Raw genomic sequence first — 16,434 nt, 5'->3', positions numbered from 1 at the left:
TTGGTTTTGCTGTTATTGTCGGAGATTGCGGTCGGTCTTGGTCTGACGTTTAGCGCTAGCAAAGAGAACTAACGCTGCTCGAACATGGCGCTACATGGTGACAATCCCAATGATGCTATCGCCACGTGGCTTGGCTTGCTCTCCGTTACTTTTGTGATAACATTTGGAATGATACTGCGTTGTTAGCTTTGTTGTTGTTTTATCGTCGCCATAAGACCTATCTGTGTCGGTGCGACGTAAAGCCACTAGCAAAAAAAAAAAGCTTTGTTGTTATTGATTTACTTATTTGTTTCCCGGATATTATGATTGTTATTATTTACGTGTTTGTTTCCCGAATATTGTGTTTATTATTAGCCTACAGTATCTTTGTTAATCAGTGTTTTTATTAGTTTTACTCTTCAAGTATAGCATTAATAATTGGCGTCAATACAAGTATCAATTCTGCTCTATTCTGCATTATAATTTTCCTATGACTGACTGATGGATATAAATTTATCCCTACCGACCTCGATAGCTGAAGTCCCTTAAGTGCGGCCAATATCCAGTATTCGGCAAATAGTGTGTTCTAATCCCACTTCTTGGCAGCCCTGAAGATGGTTTTCCACAAATGCTGGGGCTGTACCTTAATCAAGGCCATGGCCGCGTCCTTTCCACTCCTAGGTCATTCTATCGTCATCATAATGAAGGGCCCTTTACACGCTCAGACATTTACACAGATCTGTCTGTACAGACCGTGTTTGTGCAGACAAGTCGTTGCGTGTAAATGAATCGCCGACCGTAATTTTGGTCTGTACTGCGGTCTGTGTTCGGCCTGTGCAAAGTCTGGCGGAGTTTGAATTAACACAGACCACGCGCAGATAGGTCTGTAGTCTGTAGTTTAGTGTTTGCACTCAATACAGGAACAGCTATGAGTGAGTTTACTCAAGATTCGCATAATTGTACCCGTACCTTTATGACTGAATTCATAGAACTCTATAAATCATTGCCAAGTGTTTGGAAGATCAAGAGCACAGAATACAGTGTCCGGAATGAAGAAAACGCGCAATATGAAGTATTAGTTTAAAAACTAACATTTCCTTATCACAACTTGTCCATCTATCACGACATTAAACATTAAAATTAAGCCTATTAACTATTTACATCCAATCTTCAAATTGTATTTTAATTAATTAATGAATTAATTGATTCATTCATTCATTTTGTCTTAGATGTTAACAGTGTTATATGATCTAGGACAACATGCAGGCCTATCTTAACACTTCGTGAGTTCAATTAGTGCTTCATGTCACAATTCTGTACCTGATCCAGTTATACTACAATTACAAAACACATTGTGAATGACTGCATGAATAGATAAATGAATGAATGAATGATTGCACGATTGAATTGTAGTCATGCATATTTGCATGACCCAATAAATGCCGCTACTCTTTTCTCCCTGTCACGGATAACCACCAGCTGAAAAGAGAGCCCTTATTATTGATGAATGAATGAATGCATTCAACTTACAGCTACGGAACTCCAGTGGCTGAGGAAGGAACGCGGAATCTATTTTACCTAAGCAAAATAATGCCTTTGAATTCTCACCTTTAAATATTCCTCTCTTAGAACATATATAGCACGGCATGTTTCCGGAATGATGTGGCTTAACGATGAAGGAGACACTATAGCAGAAAATTTAAGGTCCGCATAGCTTTTTCCCGTTGCCAGAAACCTCATTGTTACTACAAGTCTTTCTAAAGTGCTTATCGATTCTCTCATTACACTGTCTTCTCTCCTTATATACGATGTGACATACTGCAACAGCACTAAGAATGTCTCTTCGTCCATTCTTAAGTAGTTAAACTAGTCATCTTTTTCCAATTTCAACTCCTTCAAAAGATCAACGTGCGAGAGCGAAACGCGTTGTAGAAGCCAGTCTTTTTGCACCTTCTACGTTATGATTTCTTTCTCTTTTTAACTTCCGAAATAACAACACTAGACAGAAGTACCACTTTGTAAGTTAATTGACTTATAATCTGACCATGGTCAGGAAATACTACCTGCGCTCGTCTCGATTAGAAATACAGGACTTTGCGAAAGCGGTACAAATGGTCGGAACGTGTAAACGCAGCGTGAACAGTGCAGACCAGATCTGCAGACGGTCGTTGCAAACGTGGTCTGTGCAGACAAGTCTGAACGTGTAAAGGGCCCTTATTAATATATAGACCTATCTGTGTTGGTGCGACGTAAAGCAAATTCCAAAACAAACAAAAAGTTTAACCCTGACTGCAATTTTGATGTTATCAGCACTTGATGGTTTGATTATGTGATCAGGTGATCTCATATTTATCGGCATATATGCCGCAGGATGATATGCGACAGATGGAAGTAACTATGGCAACGACGCGCACGTAATTTCTGGTTTCACCGCTCGAAAGTATGGGCCCAAGTATAGATGGTAACGCTGCCTTGCAGGCCAAGGAAATTTGTGACAGTGGTGCGACTTTCTGAAATGGTAAGATGGGGGCAGCCGTGGCCTAAAATAGGAACTGTCCTGGCATTTGCCTTAATGGAGGAGAATGGAAAAGCCACAGAAACCATTTTCAGGTTAGCCAACAGTGGCGACCAGCCCTGCTCTGTCTCCTGAATGCAGAGCTGCCATCGGTAAGGCAAAGCCTACTCATTTGACTTTGGTCACCAAGCTTTGTTTGCACAATCACTTCTTGGCAGTTTAGAGAGAAGGAGATAGTGCAAGGTATTTCAGTTATACAGACCGGTATTTTAAGTGCTTTTCACCTCAAAGCCCGAGAAAATTTTCTGCCTGCCATTATTTTTAGCCTAGGCCTGTATAGTTTGAGATATATAGGCCTCTTCAGCAAACACCATATAAAAAGCTGATTCTCAACAAAACATTGTAAGATAGTTGGGAAACAATAAAGACAGAAATAATTAAAACTACAGTATAAAATACCACCAAAAGTAAACCATAATATTGGTATTGTACCAAGCTTCCAGGTCCTGATTACGGTATTCAGTTGATCACTGTAACAACACTGAATTCCCTTAGGCAAATAATGATTTTATTCTTGCTTTGGGACAAGCAAACACACTAATTACGTTTTCAAAATCTAGTTTCACTAAAATATTTTTCTATTTATAGTAGGGTTTATAGCCAGATGATCCAAGCACTTGAGATGTAGCCTACGTAAATAATTATTAATTTTTCCCAGAACTGCAGTTTGTTACTGGCATGCTGGCATCCTAAAATACATAATTAAATTTACATCTTGCTCTTGCAGCAACAATTCCCTTTCTCCACACAACTTAAATCTTGACCTTTTTTATTTAAAATTTTGTCTCCTTGGGCCTGGGCCCATGTGGCCTGAATACATGTACCATAGGCCAACTAGTCCTGGTTTCATCAATGTTTGTTAAATTAATACTAACAAATTGTTTGTTAATACCATATTAAAAATTTAACAGCAATTTAAGATTCTTGCTTTTCTCCAAACTTTTCATGAGAAATATTAGCTAATATATTGTTAACCCTAATTGATGATACTTTTTTAAGAACGTATATTTTAACCCCACATTTTCATCCTGAAACAAAACTTCAAAATCGTTATAATATAGCTTACATCTGGACACAGAAAGACGTGGATGGTACTTCTGCTGACGCTTCGCTTCGTGGGTGAAAAAGCACATAAACAATACCTCAAGTAGCATAGAGAAGAGATTCCTCATTTATGCTTGCCAGGGACTGCCCCTACAAGTATTCTTGCTTATAAAGAATAAAATCGGAGAATGTGTAACTGAGTTTTGCGACAATTTTTTGTGTTGCTATTGGCTGGCTTGGTTCAGCTGTCTTGAAGACAAGTTTTCTACTGTCACGGACTGAGCTCACATCATGTGCCCTCATTAGGCTGCCATCTTCGTTGAAAATAAGAAAAACACAGTTTCAAATTTCATCACATGTGCCCCTAACCTTACTTTTTGTCACATTTTGGCAGAATCCAGGGGATGCTAGAGGCCTGTTGGCTGCTTTGCGGCCCTTACCTGGGGAGTTTAAACCCATGGACTCCCCCTCCCCCACTTTGCTTGCCTCTTGTCACCAGCCACACCTAATCTATCCAGCCTAGTGGTTTTATCACCAGCCAGATCTTACAGTTCCTGCATCAGCGTAAGTTTTACTTTCATTCAGTACCCTGAATGCCTTCTCGTAGGCCAGGAAGATTTGTATCAGTAATTTGAAATGCTGAGGAGGTGAAGAGATAGTGACCGTGGACTTGAAAAGGATGTGTCCCGGCATTTAGTTTAGGAAAATCATAGAAAACCATTCTTAGGACAGACGGCAGCCCACCGTCTCCAGAATGCAGAGCTGTGGAGCCATTGTAAAGCTGAGGCCTGCTCTGCTCAGTTAGTCAAATGTTAAAACAACATGTTTATGTTGACTTCACATGTCTGCCAGAATTACCCAATAAGCAATGGAGCTTGTGCAGTGTTTGGAAATATTAAGTTTCATTAATGGTTTATCCAAGTTTTATAAAATCAACTCAAATAAAAATTCTCTGCATCCAAGCAGCCAGTGACCTAAGATTTCTTACTGATGACATGGTCTTTGCATTCCTTTTAATGGCAGAGAATTCAAATGGTGCCATTCATTTTAACCTTGAAATGGTGAAACCAACCTTTATCTCCTGTTGCAATTCTGAGTATAATTTATCTCCAAATCAGTTGTGAGGTTAAGTTTAGTGTCGAACATTGCTGGGAATTTTTTACACGTTGCACCGACACAGATAGGTCTTATGTCAGTGATGGAACATGGAAGGCCTAGGAATGGGAACGAAGCAGCCGTGGCCTTAAGGTACAGCCCCAGTATTTGCCTGGTGTGAAAATGAGAAAAGCATCTTCAGAGCTGCCAACAGTGGAGTTCGAACCCACTATCCCAGATGCAAGCTCACAGCTACACACCCCTAACCGCCTGACCAACTCGCCCATTGCCGATCTTTGTGATAAGGGAAAAGAACTTGAGCATAAATTTTGGAATCTGAAACATAACCATGTTTTGTCTAGGCCTTGTCAGTTACTGCACATTAATTTTAAAATCTTTATCTCTCAATAAAAATTGTGACTGCTAATGGATTTAATTATTTATAAGGAATACATTTTCAAGTTTCCTCTCCTGAACCGCATTCTGTGCTATTCCAAGTTTTCTCATAATTTTTTCTCTGCTATTCAGCAACATGTTTAACAGGTAATAAAATGTTGACTCGATTTGATTTGAACAAGCCATGTTTCTTTAGCCATAAATTGATTGACAATGACTCCAAGATTTTATGAAAAATGGAGACAACTCAGGATCATCCAGGGGTGGTAAAGAAGTGAGCACCAAGAAGGAAATGTTCCTAGTATAAACACAGCTGTGCCTCTTACTCCCACCCACTCCTATTAGGCCTTAGGGCTCACAACATGTGAGATGAGTGTAGCAATTGTCGGGTCCCAGTTGAGCCTATCATTGTTTCACTTACTTGAGACAGGCTAATTTCTTTAATATTTCCTGTCTGATCTGGCATTGCAATGTGTTTTTCGTAGCATATTGTATTGGCGAGGCCTGGAGTATTGTTTATATCCTTGCTAGGCATAGTCATGGAACTGATAAGTCCAATGCCCTTAAAATAAATCCACTATAATTCAGCAAAGTATTTTTTTCTTGACCAATCTAGCAAAGTGTTTCGGTTGGTGTGGAAGTCTAGAAGCTTCATTGACCGAGTATTTATTTATCGTATGGCTTTTTGTGCCGGCAGTGCCGAAGGTAATGTTTGGTTAGCCTGGTGTCCGTTTGAGATGCCCATTGGGGACCTGTGTGTCTGGATGTGGGATGATGATGATAATAATAGGGAATCTGCCACCTTGGTGACTGCCCTAACTGCAGATCGATGATGACTGACGAAAAAGTAGGGAGAGGGTGGAATCCCACGTTGGCACCTTGTAGCATACTCCTGTTCAATAACACCAAGGGGTCTGTTCAAGGCTTAATGTGCCCATCGAATGGACAAATCACCATTCTGATGCTGAAAATGTTTTCTACCAATGGGGCTCAAAACGGCTAACCACAGTGTCAGACCATATAGACTTAACATAATTTACTTGTATTTTCACAGGCTGTATATTTTGATCAGTCTTCCTGGTATGAGATCCAATCTGGCTGTTTATCTCCAGTCATACCTGCGCATATTTTGTTGTTGCGCCTGCGAAAATTGCTGTATGAAATATTTCAGCGTAGAAATCCGGCACATAATCTAAGATTCAGTATTGTGTGAGTTATACCAAAAAATTTTGGTTCTTAATGAATGTGTGCTGTGGGTTAATATTATTAATCGCAATTCTTCTATACAGAATGGTTGTCTTGTGAGCTCATAAGTTAGTCTCAAAGGAGCATTTTTGCCAGCCAGAGAACATTTTAAAGATGCAAGGCCCTCACTCTTTCTAGTATAGCTAGATTATCCTTCCATAGGTGTTCCCAGATAATGCCTATGTCACGATGAGGTCTGTGTGCACGTAGGCCTAGACATTTTTCTCTCAGCAGCATGTAAGTCATTAAGAACGCTCTGCCATCTGTTGAAAATATTTGGAAGCTGGGAAAGGTTAGAGAATCAAAGAGTATCTAGCAGAGAATAATATTCTTTCATGATCAGAGGAAGTGGCTCTTTGGGTTTACATGTAGTAATCAAACATGTCTGCGTGCAATGACATTTCTAAGGATGAAAATCACATATATCAGAACATTAATGAAAGTGTTAGTCGCTTAGCAACCTGCTAAGTGCAGACTGTATTGCGGGTAGGGTACGCCTTTGCGTGCCATTACTGGAGTGATCATTTAATGATTTGATTTTATGATTACTCAAAGTTGGCTGATCATAGAGACCTATATATCTCACAATTCCCTGGCAGGTAATTCTGGAGAAAATAAAACAAAAATGAAGCAAATCGATCCAGTAGAATGAATGGACGGATTTGCCAAAGCTGTGTTTAGTAAACTCGTTTAATAGATTTAATAGATTATTCAGAGGAGAATGACTTCCATAATACTTACTCATGTTCCAGTCAAAGGGTCTTTTCTAGATGAAATCTTGTTTTTTTAGGTCTCCCTGGCCCTAAGGGTGAACGTGGTGAGGCAGCGCAGAATGGTGCCCCTGGCCCACCAGGGTTCCCTGGTCTAAGAGGACCTCGTGGTGAAAAGGGTGTGAGAGGTAGGCCTGGCCCAAAAGGTTTCCAAGGACTCACTGGACTTCCGGGATCTGCAGGTGAGTTTATATGGCATTAAAATAAAATAAATACTGTAGATAATCCATCAAAAGTTCATATATTCTCAGTAATACCAGGTATCCAAAAAAGTTTGTGCTATATTTTTCACTGAGAAGTAACGGCTATGCAATTTCTTGCAAATGCATTTTATTCAGCAAAATGATCTCCTTCAGCTTCAATTACATGTCCCCAATGAGGTACAAGCTTATAAATCCTGCTTTTATAAAAGTTATTGTCACTAGAAGCAAAAAATTGTCCTTATAGTCTGCGTGATATCATCTCGGTTTTGGAACTGTTCCTCACACAGATGGTTATCCAAGGCCAAAAACAGGTGATAGTCAGATGGAGCCATGTCTGGAAAATAAGGAGGATGAAGTGAAACTTCGCAGCAAAGTGTGCTAGTTACCTCCTTGGTCGCTTTCGCCATATGAGGTCTAGTATTGTCTTGAAGAAGAATCACTCCTTTCCTGTTAACTAGTGCTGGCTGCTTCTGATGCAGTGCAGCTGCAATCCTTTTCAACTGGGACGAATACACCTTGGTTGTGATTGTCTTGCCACGCTCTGGGAATTCAAAATCCACAATACCAGCACTGGTCCATCTCCCGATGTAAATTGACTGAACCACTTTTGCACTATGCGTTCACCCACTGATGTCTCTCCAAATGCGGAGCATATTTTTCGAGCAGCTTCTGCAGCACTGCTACCGAATTTGAACTCATAAAGTAAACACGGCTATAAAATATCCTTTGACACTGACGTGTTCACTTCAGGATTGTAGTTCCCACAGAACTGCTTTCGACATGATCAACATGCCTCACAACTCTGCACTGATAGAGGGTTGATGGGAATGTCAACATCTGATGTCATCCACACAGGGCTGCCAGCACCTGCTGTTTGAATTTCACTTTTCATCCCAGTAGTACAAACTTCTTGGGTACCTGGTACAATGTTAAAACCATATTTTAATCGTAATGATCAGAATCAGTTAATGATTAAGGTGAGATAAGTGTGTTATACTGCATACACCACTTTGAATTTTCCATGTAACAAAACCTTCTTTGTTGCTCTATGTGCAATTTAGCAGTTTTTGAAAGGCAGTTAATGTGTTAAGTAACTAGATTTGAAAAGGAAAAACAAGAAAAAAACTGATTTATTGAGACAATGATGTTTTACACATACATACATTGAAGGCATGTACTAAGTATACAAAGTGTATCATAAGGGACTAGAATGCACAAATCAAAGACCTTTTCCATGAATTGGAACAGCAAGCAAAGCATCAGGAATCTTGTGAATTGTTTAGTAAAGTGAAATACCTAGGGATGGAATTCGGAATAAAAAAGCAAATCATCGGTGACCAAAATAGGGACAAGAAAATTTATTGTTGAAATTACACATTGTAACAGTAAAGGGCATAATGAGACATATCACTCACAGGTAAAAAGCATAGACTTAGGTATTCCGCAGGGTAGTATTTTGGGGCCTGTTCTTTTCTTGATCTATGTGAATGATCTTCCTCACAATAATCAAGTAGAAGCAGCAGTTCTGTATGCTGATGATACAAACATAATTATTAATAATCCTGACCCTACGTCTATAGAAACTACAGCAAATTCAGTCCTGTCTAGGTTAGAATCATGGTTCAGGAAAAACAAATTAACATTGAACTTTAAAAAGACCCAATACATGGAATTCAAGGCATCTAACTACCATGACAAAACTGCAAAAAAAACACAACCTTATATTAAATGCAAATGCAATTGAAAATATGTTGACCACAAAATTTTTAGGTGTTCATATAGATGAAAAATTAAGATGGGATTGTCATATTAAAAAAACAGGGAAGTCTCTGAGTTCTGTTTGTTTTGCCTTAAGGATTTTGTCTAATAGTTGTAGTGAAGAATATGTTATTTCCATTCAGTCATCACTTATGCTATTGGTCTCTGGGGCTGCTACAAATCAAATCTTGATGTTATTTTTCGAATACAGAAACGAGCTATCAGAATTATATTGAGACGTAACAGGTTAGATCATTGCAGACCATTATTTAAGAGACTAAGGATACTCCCAGTACCAAGCATATACATCATGCAATGCATTCTACACGTGAAAAAAAATATTGATCACTTCAGAAAGAATTTTGACAATCACAATTACCAGACACGAACAAGAAATAATATTTTTATCAAGCACAAGAGTAAAACCATTGCCTTGAGACATGTAGACTCTGTTGGAATCAGATTGTATAATAAGCTTCCAACTAAGATTAAAGATATTAGTCCCATCAGTTCATTTACCACAGCTTTAAAAAATCTCCTGCTGAGTATCTGCTTCTATAGTACAGAAAAATACATGATGAAGTGCTGGTAATGATGCTACTACTTGTAAATTTTCTTAATATCTAGTATATAGCCTTTAAAATATGTTAATGTCACATTGACTATGTTCACATTATTAACACCACACCAATATATTTTTATTTTGTCTTGTAAATATTGGTTATTAATATTATTTTAAAAAATTAAGATGTGCTGTCCTAACATTGAGGTATTTGGTGTTTCTGTTTTTCTTCTTTTTCAAAATGTTCATTGTTGTGCATATATTATTGTTAGTATTAGGAAATCACTTGAAAACTCCTATACTGTTGGCATATTTCAAAATATGTAATTGTACAGTCTATGGAAGCTAAATAAATAAATGAATGAATGAATGATACCAAAAGCATCACCGAGGTGTGGAAGTGCTACTGTGAAACATTGTTCAAGGGAGACCAGTAAGGAACCCTGGACACCAGGATGGTCTGCTGGAAACAGCAAACCTTCAATTCTAATATAGGAAGGCAATCAGACACCTGCAACAAAATAAATCTCCGTGTGTAGAGTGAATCACTGCTGAAACCCTAATGGCTATGGTTACAGAAAGGGTAGATACATTACTAGATCTTTACAAGGAGGCATGGGAGATAGGGAAATAGGTAGATGAGTTGTGTTAGTCAATATTCAGCCCTTTTTACAAGAAAGGAGTTCCAACAGATTGCAGCAACTTCATGACAGTGGCACTGATCCCTCATGCTAGCAAGTTCCTTCTCCACATCATCGAGAAACTGAAAGCTTTCCTTCTGCCACAAATAGCTGAGGAGCAGAGTGGGTTCATGCCAGGCAAGGGCACAAGGGAGCAGAACTTTATTTTTCAACAAATCGCGGAGAAGGCTCAAGACCATCACATCCTGATATCTTGTACTTCATTGACTACAGGAAGGCATTTGACTCCATGAAGTAGGGGCCTTTGTGGGACATCTTTTGGAACATGAGAACTCCAGATCACCTGACACCTCTGATTAAGACACTCTACACTAAAAACAGAGCCACAGTATGGGTCAACAAAATCTTCCCCAGCATCTTCAAGATCGAAGCAGGAGCCAGGTAAGGATGCATTTTGTTGCCTGTACAGCATCTGCTCTGAACACATCATGAGGAAGGTCCTGGATGGGAAGGCAGCTTCATAGTGGGAGGCAAAATGATCAAAACAATAAGCAACTTGAGGTATTCCGATGGCACTGTCATCATAACGACAAGTGCCTGGGAGCTGGAGATGATTATGGATCAACTAATAAGAATGAGCAGGGAGTATGGCCTTGAGATCAACAAGAGTGAGACATAAGTCATGATCATGGACAGGGTGAACAACAACCTGGCACACATGAGTAGGGTAGCTGGGTTTGAAGTGGTAAGGAGATCCATCTCTCTGAGAAATTAAGTCTTGAACAGCAGAGGCTGCTTGGATGAGATAAGAAGACACCTTGCCCTGGCCTGCATGATGACTGCTAAACTCAGCAAGATATGGATGAAACGGGACAGGACCATCACCAAGAATATGAAACTGAAGCTCGTAAATGTACAGATATTTCCGATCGCCACATACACCACTGAGACACGGACAGTTAAGAAAGCTGACAGAAAGAAGATAGAAATGTTGGAAATGTGGGTCTACCACCGAGTCCTGCACATATCTTGGACAGAGCACCGAACCAACGCTTCAGATCTTGAGGAGATTGGAGTCAAGTAGAGGCTCGCGGAGAAGATCGACCGGGCATTCTTGAGATACTTTGGCCATATTTCAATGAGGAAGGAAGCCATGGAGAAGATGGTGGTAGAAGGGAAGGACCAGGAGGGAGACCTTGGGAGTGGGCACCCATGAGACGGTTTGATCGGATAAGGACATTTGTTGGAAAGTCTTTATTCGAAGCTTTGCAGTTGGCCAAAGGTCAATCAGCATGGTGAAAATTATCCAACTGATAGTGACATGTCTCGACACCTTGTCAAGGGTAAAAGAAGGAAAGAGAGAAACAAAGTCTGGAATAGATGTTAGGACAAGTTACTGTGGGAACAGGAAGCATGAGAAAAGAAGGGAAGAGGATAAGGATAATCTCCACACCTTTGTACTCTGTCTTCATGGGCTCTCTCCTCATCAGTACTGGTTTTTCTAATGTATTTCTCCTCAGCCCCAACAAACACCTTTCTGATTACCAGCTTTATCCAGGAGAGTGCGCATTGATACTCATTGATGGAGTCATAAATTTCAGTCTTCAAGTCGAAAGTGAAGAGTAAAAAGAAAATTGGATAAACACAGGAAAAGAAAATTTGAAGTTCATATACTTTTCTTCCAGTACCTGTAGTGTGTACAGAATTGGAAACATCTCAGAAACACAGGCATGTACATCACATGTAAAATGTAAATAACATACACTTACATACATGAGACTCTTTAAATGCAAATTAATTTTGCCTGAAGAGTACAAAACTGTTTTATCTAATTTCTTAGTGGTTCCCTGAATACAAGACTTGATAACAGTTTATTTTATAAGGATCCTGTTCAACATACTGTTAATTTACCCTTACTTTGAGGTAGTAGAGGGGTAGTAGAAGACTAGGAAAATAGGATAAACACAAGGAGAAAAGAAACCCATCAGGTCAACATGACAACTGTTAAACTTGTACACAAGCGACTAGTGATGGTTCCATGAAACAAATGGTACTTTAGAGGAGTAGTAGGGGTAGGAATAATTTTAAGTAGTAATACCAATACTTCTTCTTCTTCTTCTTCTTTTATGACCACATAGGATCACTTTAGTCAGTCCGTCGTTCAGGTCTCTTTGAAGGAATTGTTTGGGCTTTGCGGTCCTCCCAGTACTTCTTCAGACACTCCGATCTTTGTGCCCTTTTCTCAGTTGAAAATATGCGTGTTGTTAGTTTGTTTTGTGTTAGGGTAAAGCGGAGGTTTGTATTCTTGATTTTTGTATTCAATTTTATCTTATTTGTGGTGCCTTCTGTTGTAAGGCCTATTTCCTTCAGATACTCTCTTACTTCTCTGATCCATTTACATCCTGTTGTGGTATTTTTTGAGATGAGATTGTGTTGTACTAGTTGTTTCAGAAGTCTCGAATCCTGCATCCTCGTGATATGTCCAAAGAATCCCAGTCTCCTCTTACGCATAGTATCTGTAATGGGTTCTAGCTCTTTGTACACGACTTTGTTAGGTATTAACTGCCACTGTCCATCTTTCTGGTATTTTTTGTTGATGCAGGTTCTTCCAATCCTCCTTTCAATTTTCTGAAGTCTGTCAGTCTTTGATTGTTTATTCAGGTAAAAGAGTGTTTCTGCTGCATATGTAGCTTCCAGTTTTATAACTGTGTTGTAGTGTTTTATTTTTGTATTTATTGATAGATATTTCTTTTTTTAGATGAAAATCTACAACCTGTTTTCCAGTCAGTGACCGGGTCAGGGATGTAATGAATGAATCATATATAGGCTGTTATTACGATGGGGTCGCCGCTCCCAAAGTGATATATTAATGAATGATAGATGCTACGAAATGAGAATGGAGAGTGTTTTTTTTAGATATCCCATGTTAATTTTTGTGCTTTAGCTAATCTATTTGTTCTTATTTGGATCGAGATTTTTTCATTTAGGTTATGTGTTATTACTTCACCAAGATATTTAAATTGAGTTACTATTTTGATTTTATTACCATTTATGGTAACTTCTTTTGGCTGTGTTGGTTTTTGGGACATAATTTCTGTTTTTTCAAATGATATTTTGAGGCCAATTTTATTTGCAATGTTTTGAAGTTCTGATATCTGGGTTTTTGCTTCTTTTATGTCCACTGATAGTAATGCTAAATCGTCAGCAAAACCCAGGCAATTTGTTTTGATTTTTCGGCCAATCTTTATTTTAGGGGGACATTTCCTAAACCATTCCCTCATTACCATTTCTAGAGCACAGTTAAATAATAGTGGTGAGAGCCCATCTCCCTGCCGTAGTCCAGTTTTAATTTCAAATGTCTCTGATGTTTCACCCCTAAACTTCACTTTTGATTTGGTGTTGGTGAGAGTCAATTTTATCATGTTTATTAATTTGCGGTGTAGTCCAAGGTGTCTTAAAATTGTAAAAAGAGATTCTCTGTGGATGCAATCATAAGCTTTCTTGAAATCTACAAATGTTATCACCATATCTCTGTTTCTTCTCCTGTTATAGTCCATTATCAACTTAAGACTCATGATCTGATCAGGACAGCTCCTCCAGGGTCTGAAACCTCCTTGATATTCTCCTACTTCTTTCTCAAGTTGTAAACTTATCCTATTAAGGATGATTATTGAAAATATTTTGTGTGTTATGTCTAAGAGCGAGATTCCCCTGTAGTTATTAGGGTCGGTTTTGTCTCCTTTTTTGTGCAGTGGATGAATGAGGGTTGTTGTCCAGTGTTCTGGTAGTTCTTCTTTAATCCAGATAGAGACAAGTTGTTGATGGAGGGCAACTTTTGCTGATGTTCCTGCATATTTCCAGATTTCCGCAAAGGTCTGTTATTCTCCTGGCGCTTTGTAGTTTTTTAATTTATTCAGAGCTTGGTAGACTTCCTTTATTGTGAGGGGATTGATGTTCTCTGGTGGTGTTTTTATCAGAGTGTTGGTGTCCAAATGAAGGAGTTCTGTAGGTTCCTCACAATTTAAAAATCTTGTTGAAATATTTAGCTAGAATTTCTGCATTGTCTTTATTGTTATGGGCCAGCTTACCATCTTCATCCTTCATCAGTAGAGTCGGGGTTTCATATTTTTGGAGCTGCTTTCTGAAGGTTTTGTAGTAGTCCCTTGATTGAGTTTTATTGAAAATGCACCTACGTAGTATTTAACTATAAACTTCCAACTGATAAGGTCTTTTTTTTTTTTTTTTTCTAACTGAATACAGATCAGCTTTGAAGTGGGAAACTCTGAGTTGTAATCCTTCTATGGACACTGTATTCACACAGCTCTTATCTAATGGTACTGCAACGTTACTCCTAGAAAAAATGTGGCGAGAGACTTAGGAGTCACCATTTCACTTTCTACTGCATACTTGTGGGTCGACTGGAGAGTGGAGTACCTTACAACAAATGCTTTAACACCATTGCTGCCATGCTGTTTTGGAAGGCAGATAGATATCATTTCACAAAGTATACAGTAGATTTAACCCTGGAAATAGTCTTTTAAAAAAGGTCAGACTAAGAAAATCCCTGGTCATTGGTCAGAACTACTGCTACTGAAATGTTTTCATTCCTCCCCTGAAGGGCGGGCCTCTTAAGTAGTAACACCGTCTCTCAGGCAGAGTGATTTGTTACGGTGAAGGAGATGCTCGGAGAAGGTGAGGGGTTTGGCAGCCGTGGCCTATACTAGGAACTGTCCTGGCATTCGCCTTAGTTCAGGAGAATGGAAAACCATGGAAAACCATTCTCAGGACAGCCGACGGTTGGGGCTAGCCATGAGGTCCAGCCCTGTCCCGTCTCCGGAATGCGGAGGCGTAGAGCCATGGTTGAGCCATGGCCATCCCTTCTCTGCTCGGTTGGCCTGTCAGAGTGCAAAGCTGTTGGACCACGGACCAGCCGTGGCCACCTGTGAGCCGAGACCCACCCTGCATCCACAAACAGGTATAAAATGCATTACTTTTATGGGGTTTTAAATTGGTTCTTGGAAATATTCATGATGAAGCTGAGAAGCAGAGCTTGTCGGAGGGCTGAGAAGAAATTCATGTAGAACAAGTGGGATTGATGAGAAGACAGCAGTATATGAAGCTGTGGAGATTGTCGTTGTGTCTTCTTTCTATTGCTAACCTGCCAATTTGTTTATTCTAATATGTATTCTTCTCTAAATTCATGCCTTTATATAAGAGACTTTATTTGTTATTTGAGGATGATGATGATGATGATGTTTGTTGTTTAAAAGGGTCTAACAGCTATGTCATTGGCCCCTAATGGTACAAGGTGCAACAAAATGAACATTAAAATTTTGAAATATATCCACCGACTAGAATCTAAAATGAATGATGAAAAAAATGATTGTGAAACAAAAACAATCAGTGGATCCAATTCACAATTCCTTAATTGCTGGGGTCCAACATCCAGGTCACTGGCCCCATATAATGGTACTAATCACTAGTAAAGCAGAACCATGGTGTTCCTCCTACAGTGGTACTAATCACAGGTAATGCAGACCCATGGTATGTCACACAAAGTGGCACCACTCGCAAGCAACGCAGACCTGTGGTGTTCCTCACGTAGTGGGACTAATCATGGGCACCGGTATTCCCTTGGTTTTCCTCACATAATGGAACTAATCACAGGCCACATGTACTCTTGATGCCACTCACCTGGTGGTACTAATCATAGGCAATGCAAACCCACGGCATATCGCACATTATGGTACCACCCACAGCCAGTACAGACCCATAGTGTTCCTCACATAATGGTACTACTCTCAGGCAATGCAGACCCATGGTGTTCCTCGGTACTAAACACGGGCAATAGCCAAACCCATGGTGTTCCTCACATAGTGGTACTAATCAGTGGCAATGTAGACCCATGGTGTTCTTCATATTGTGGTACTAATTGGTACTACTCATACGTAACGCAGACCCATTCTGAACACAGGGGAACCATACAGCGTACAGCACCTTTTCTCACATGGACATTAGTCTGCACAGCTGAGTGCTCGCTACCCCCCCCCCCCCCTCTGCCCCCCTCCACTGCCTTGGTGGGATACACACTATGGTACTAACCATAGGCAGCGCCCAGACCCATGGTGTTCCTCACATAAGAGTACTATCTCTAGATAATGTATAT

At 39.6% G+C, this 16,434-nt stretch overlaps 1 protein-coding gene across 1 annotated transcript in view; it reads left to right on the top strand.

Moving 5' to 3' along the window:
• The window catches only part of LOC136877597 (collagen alpha-5(IV) chain), a 570,940-nt gene that overhangs the window by 415,803 nt on the left and 138,703 nt on the right, over positions 1–16,434 (top strand). The window contains exon 12 of the mRNA XM_067151761.2: positions 7,125–7,286. Coding sequence (XP_067007862.2) covers positions 7,125–7,286 — 162 coding nt within the window. The remainder of the gene's footprint in view (positions 1–7,124; positions 7,287–16,434) is intronic.

Source organism: Anabrus simplex, chromosome 7 (genome assembly GCF_040414725.1).
Source record: "Anabrus simplex isolate iqAnaSimp1 chromosome 7, ASM4041472v1, whole genome shotgun sequence".
NCBI lineage: Eukaryota > Metazoa > Arthropoda > Insecta > Orthoptera > Tettigoniidae > Anabrus > Anabrus simplex.
Note: the sequence above shows the minus strand (reverse complement) of the source record. Positions and strands in the feature narration are given on the sequence as shown.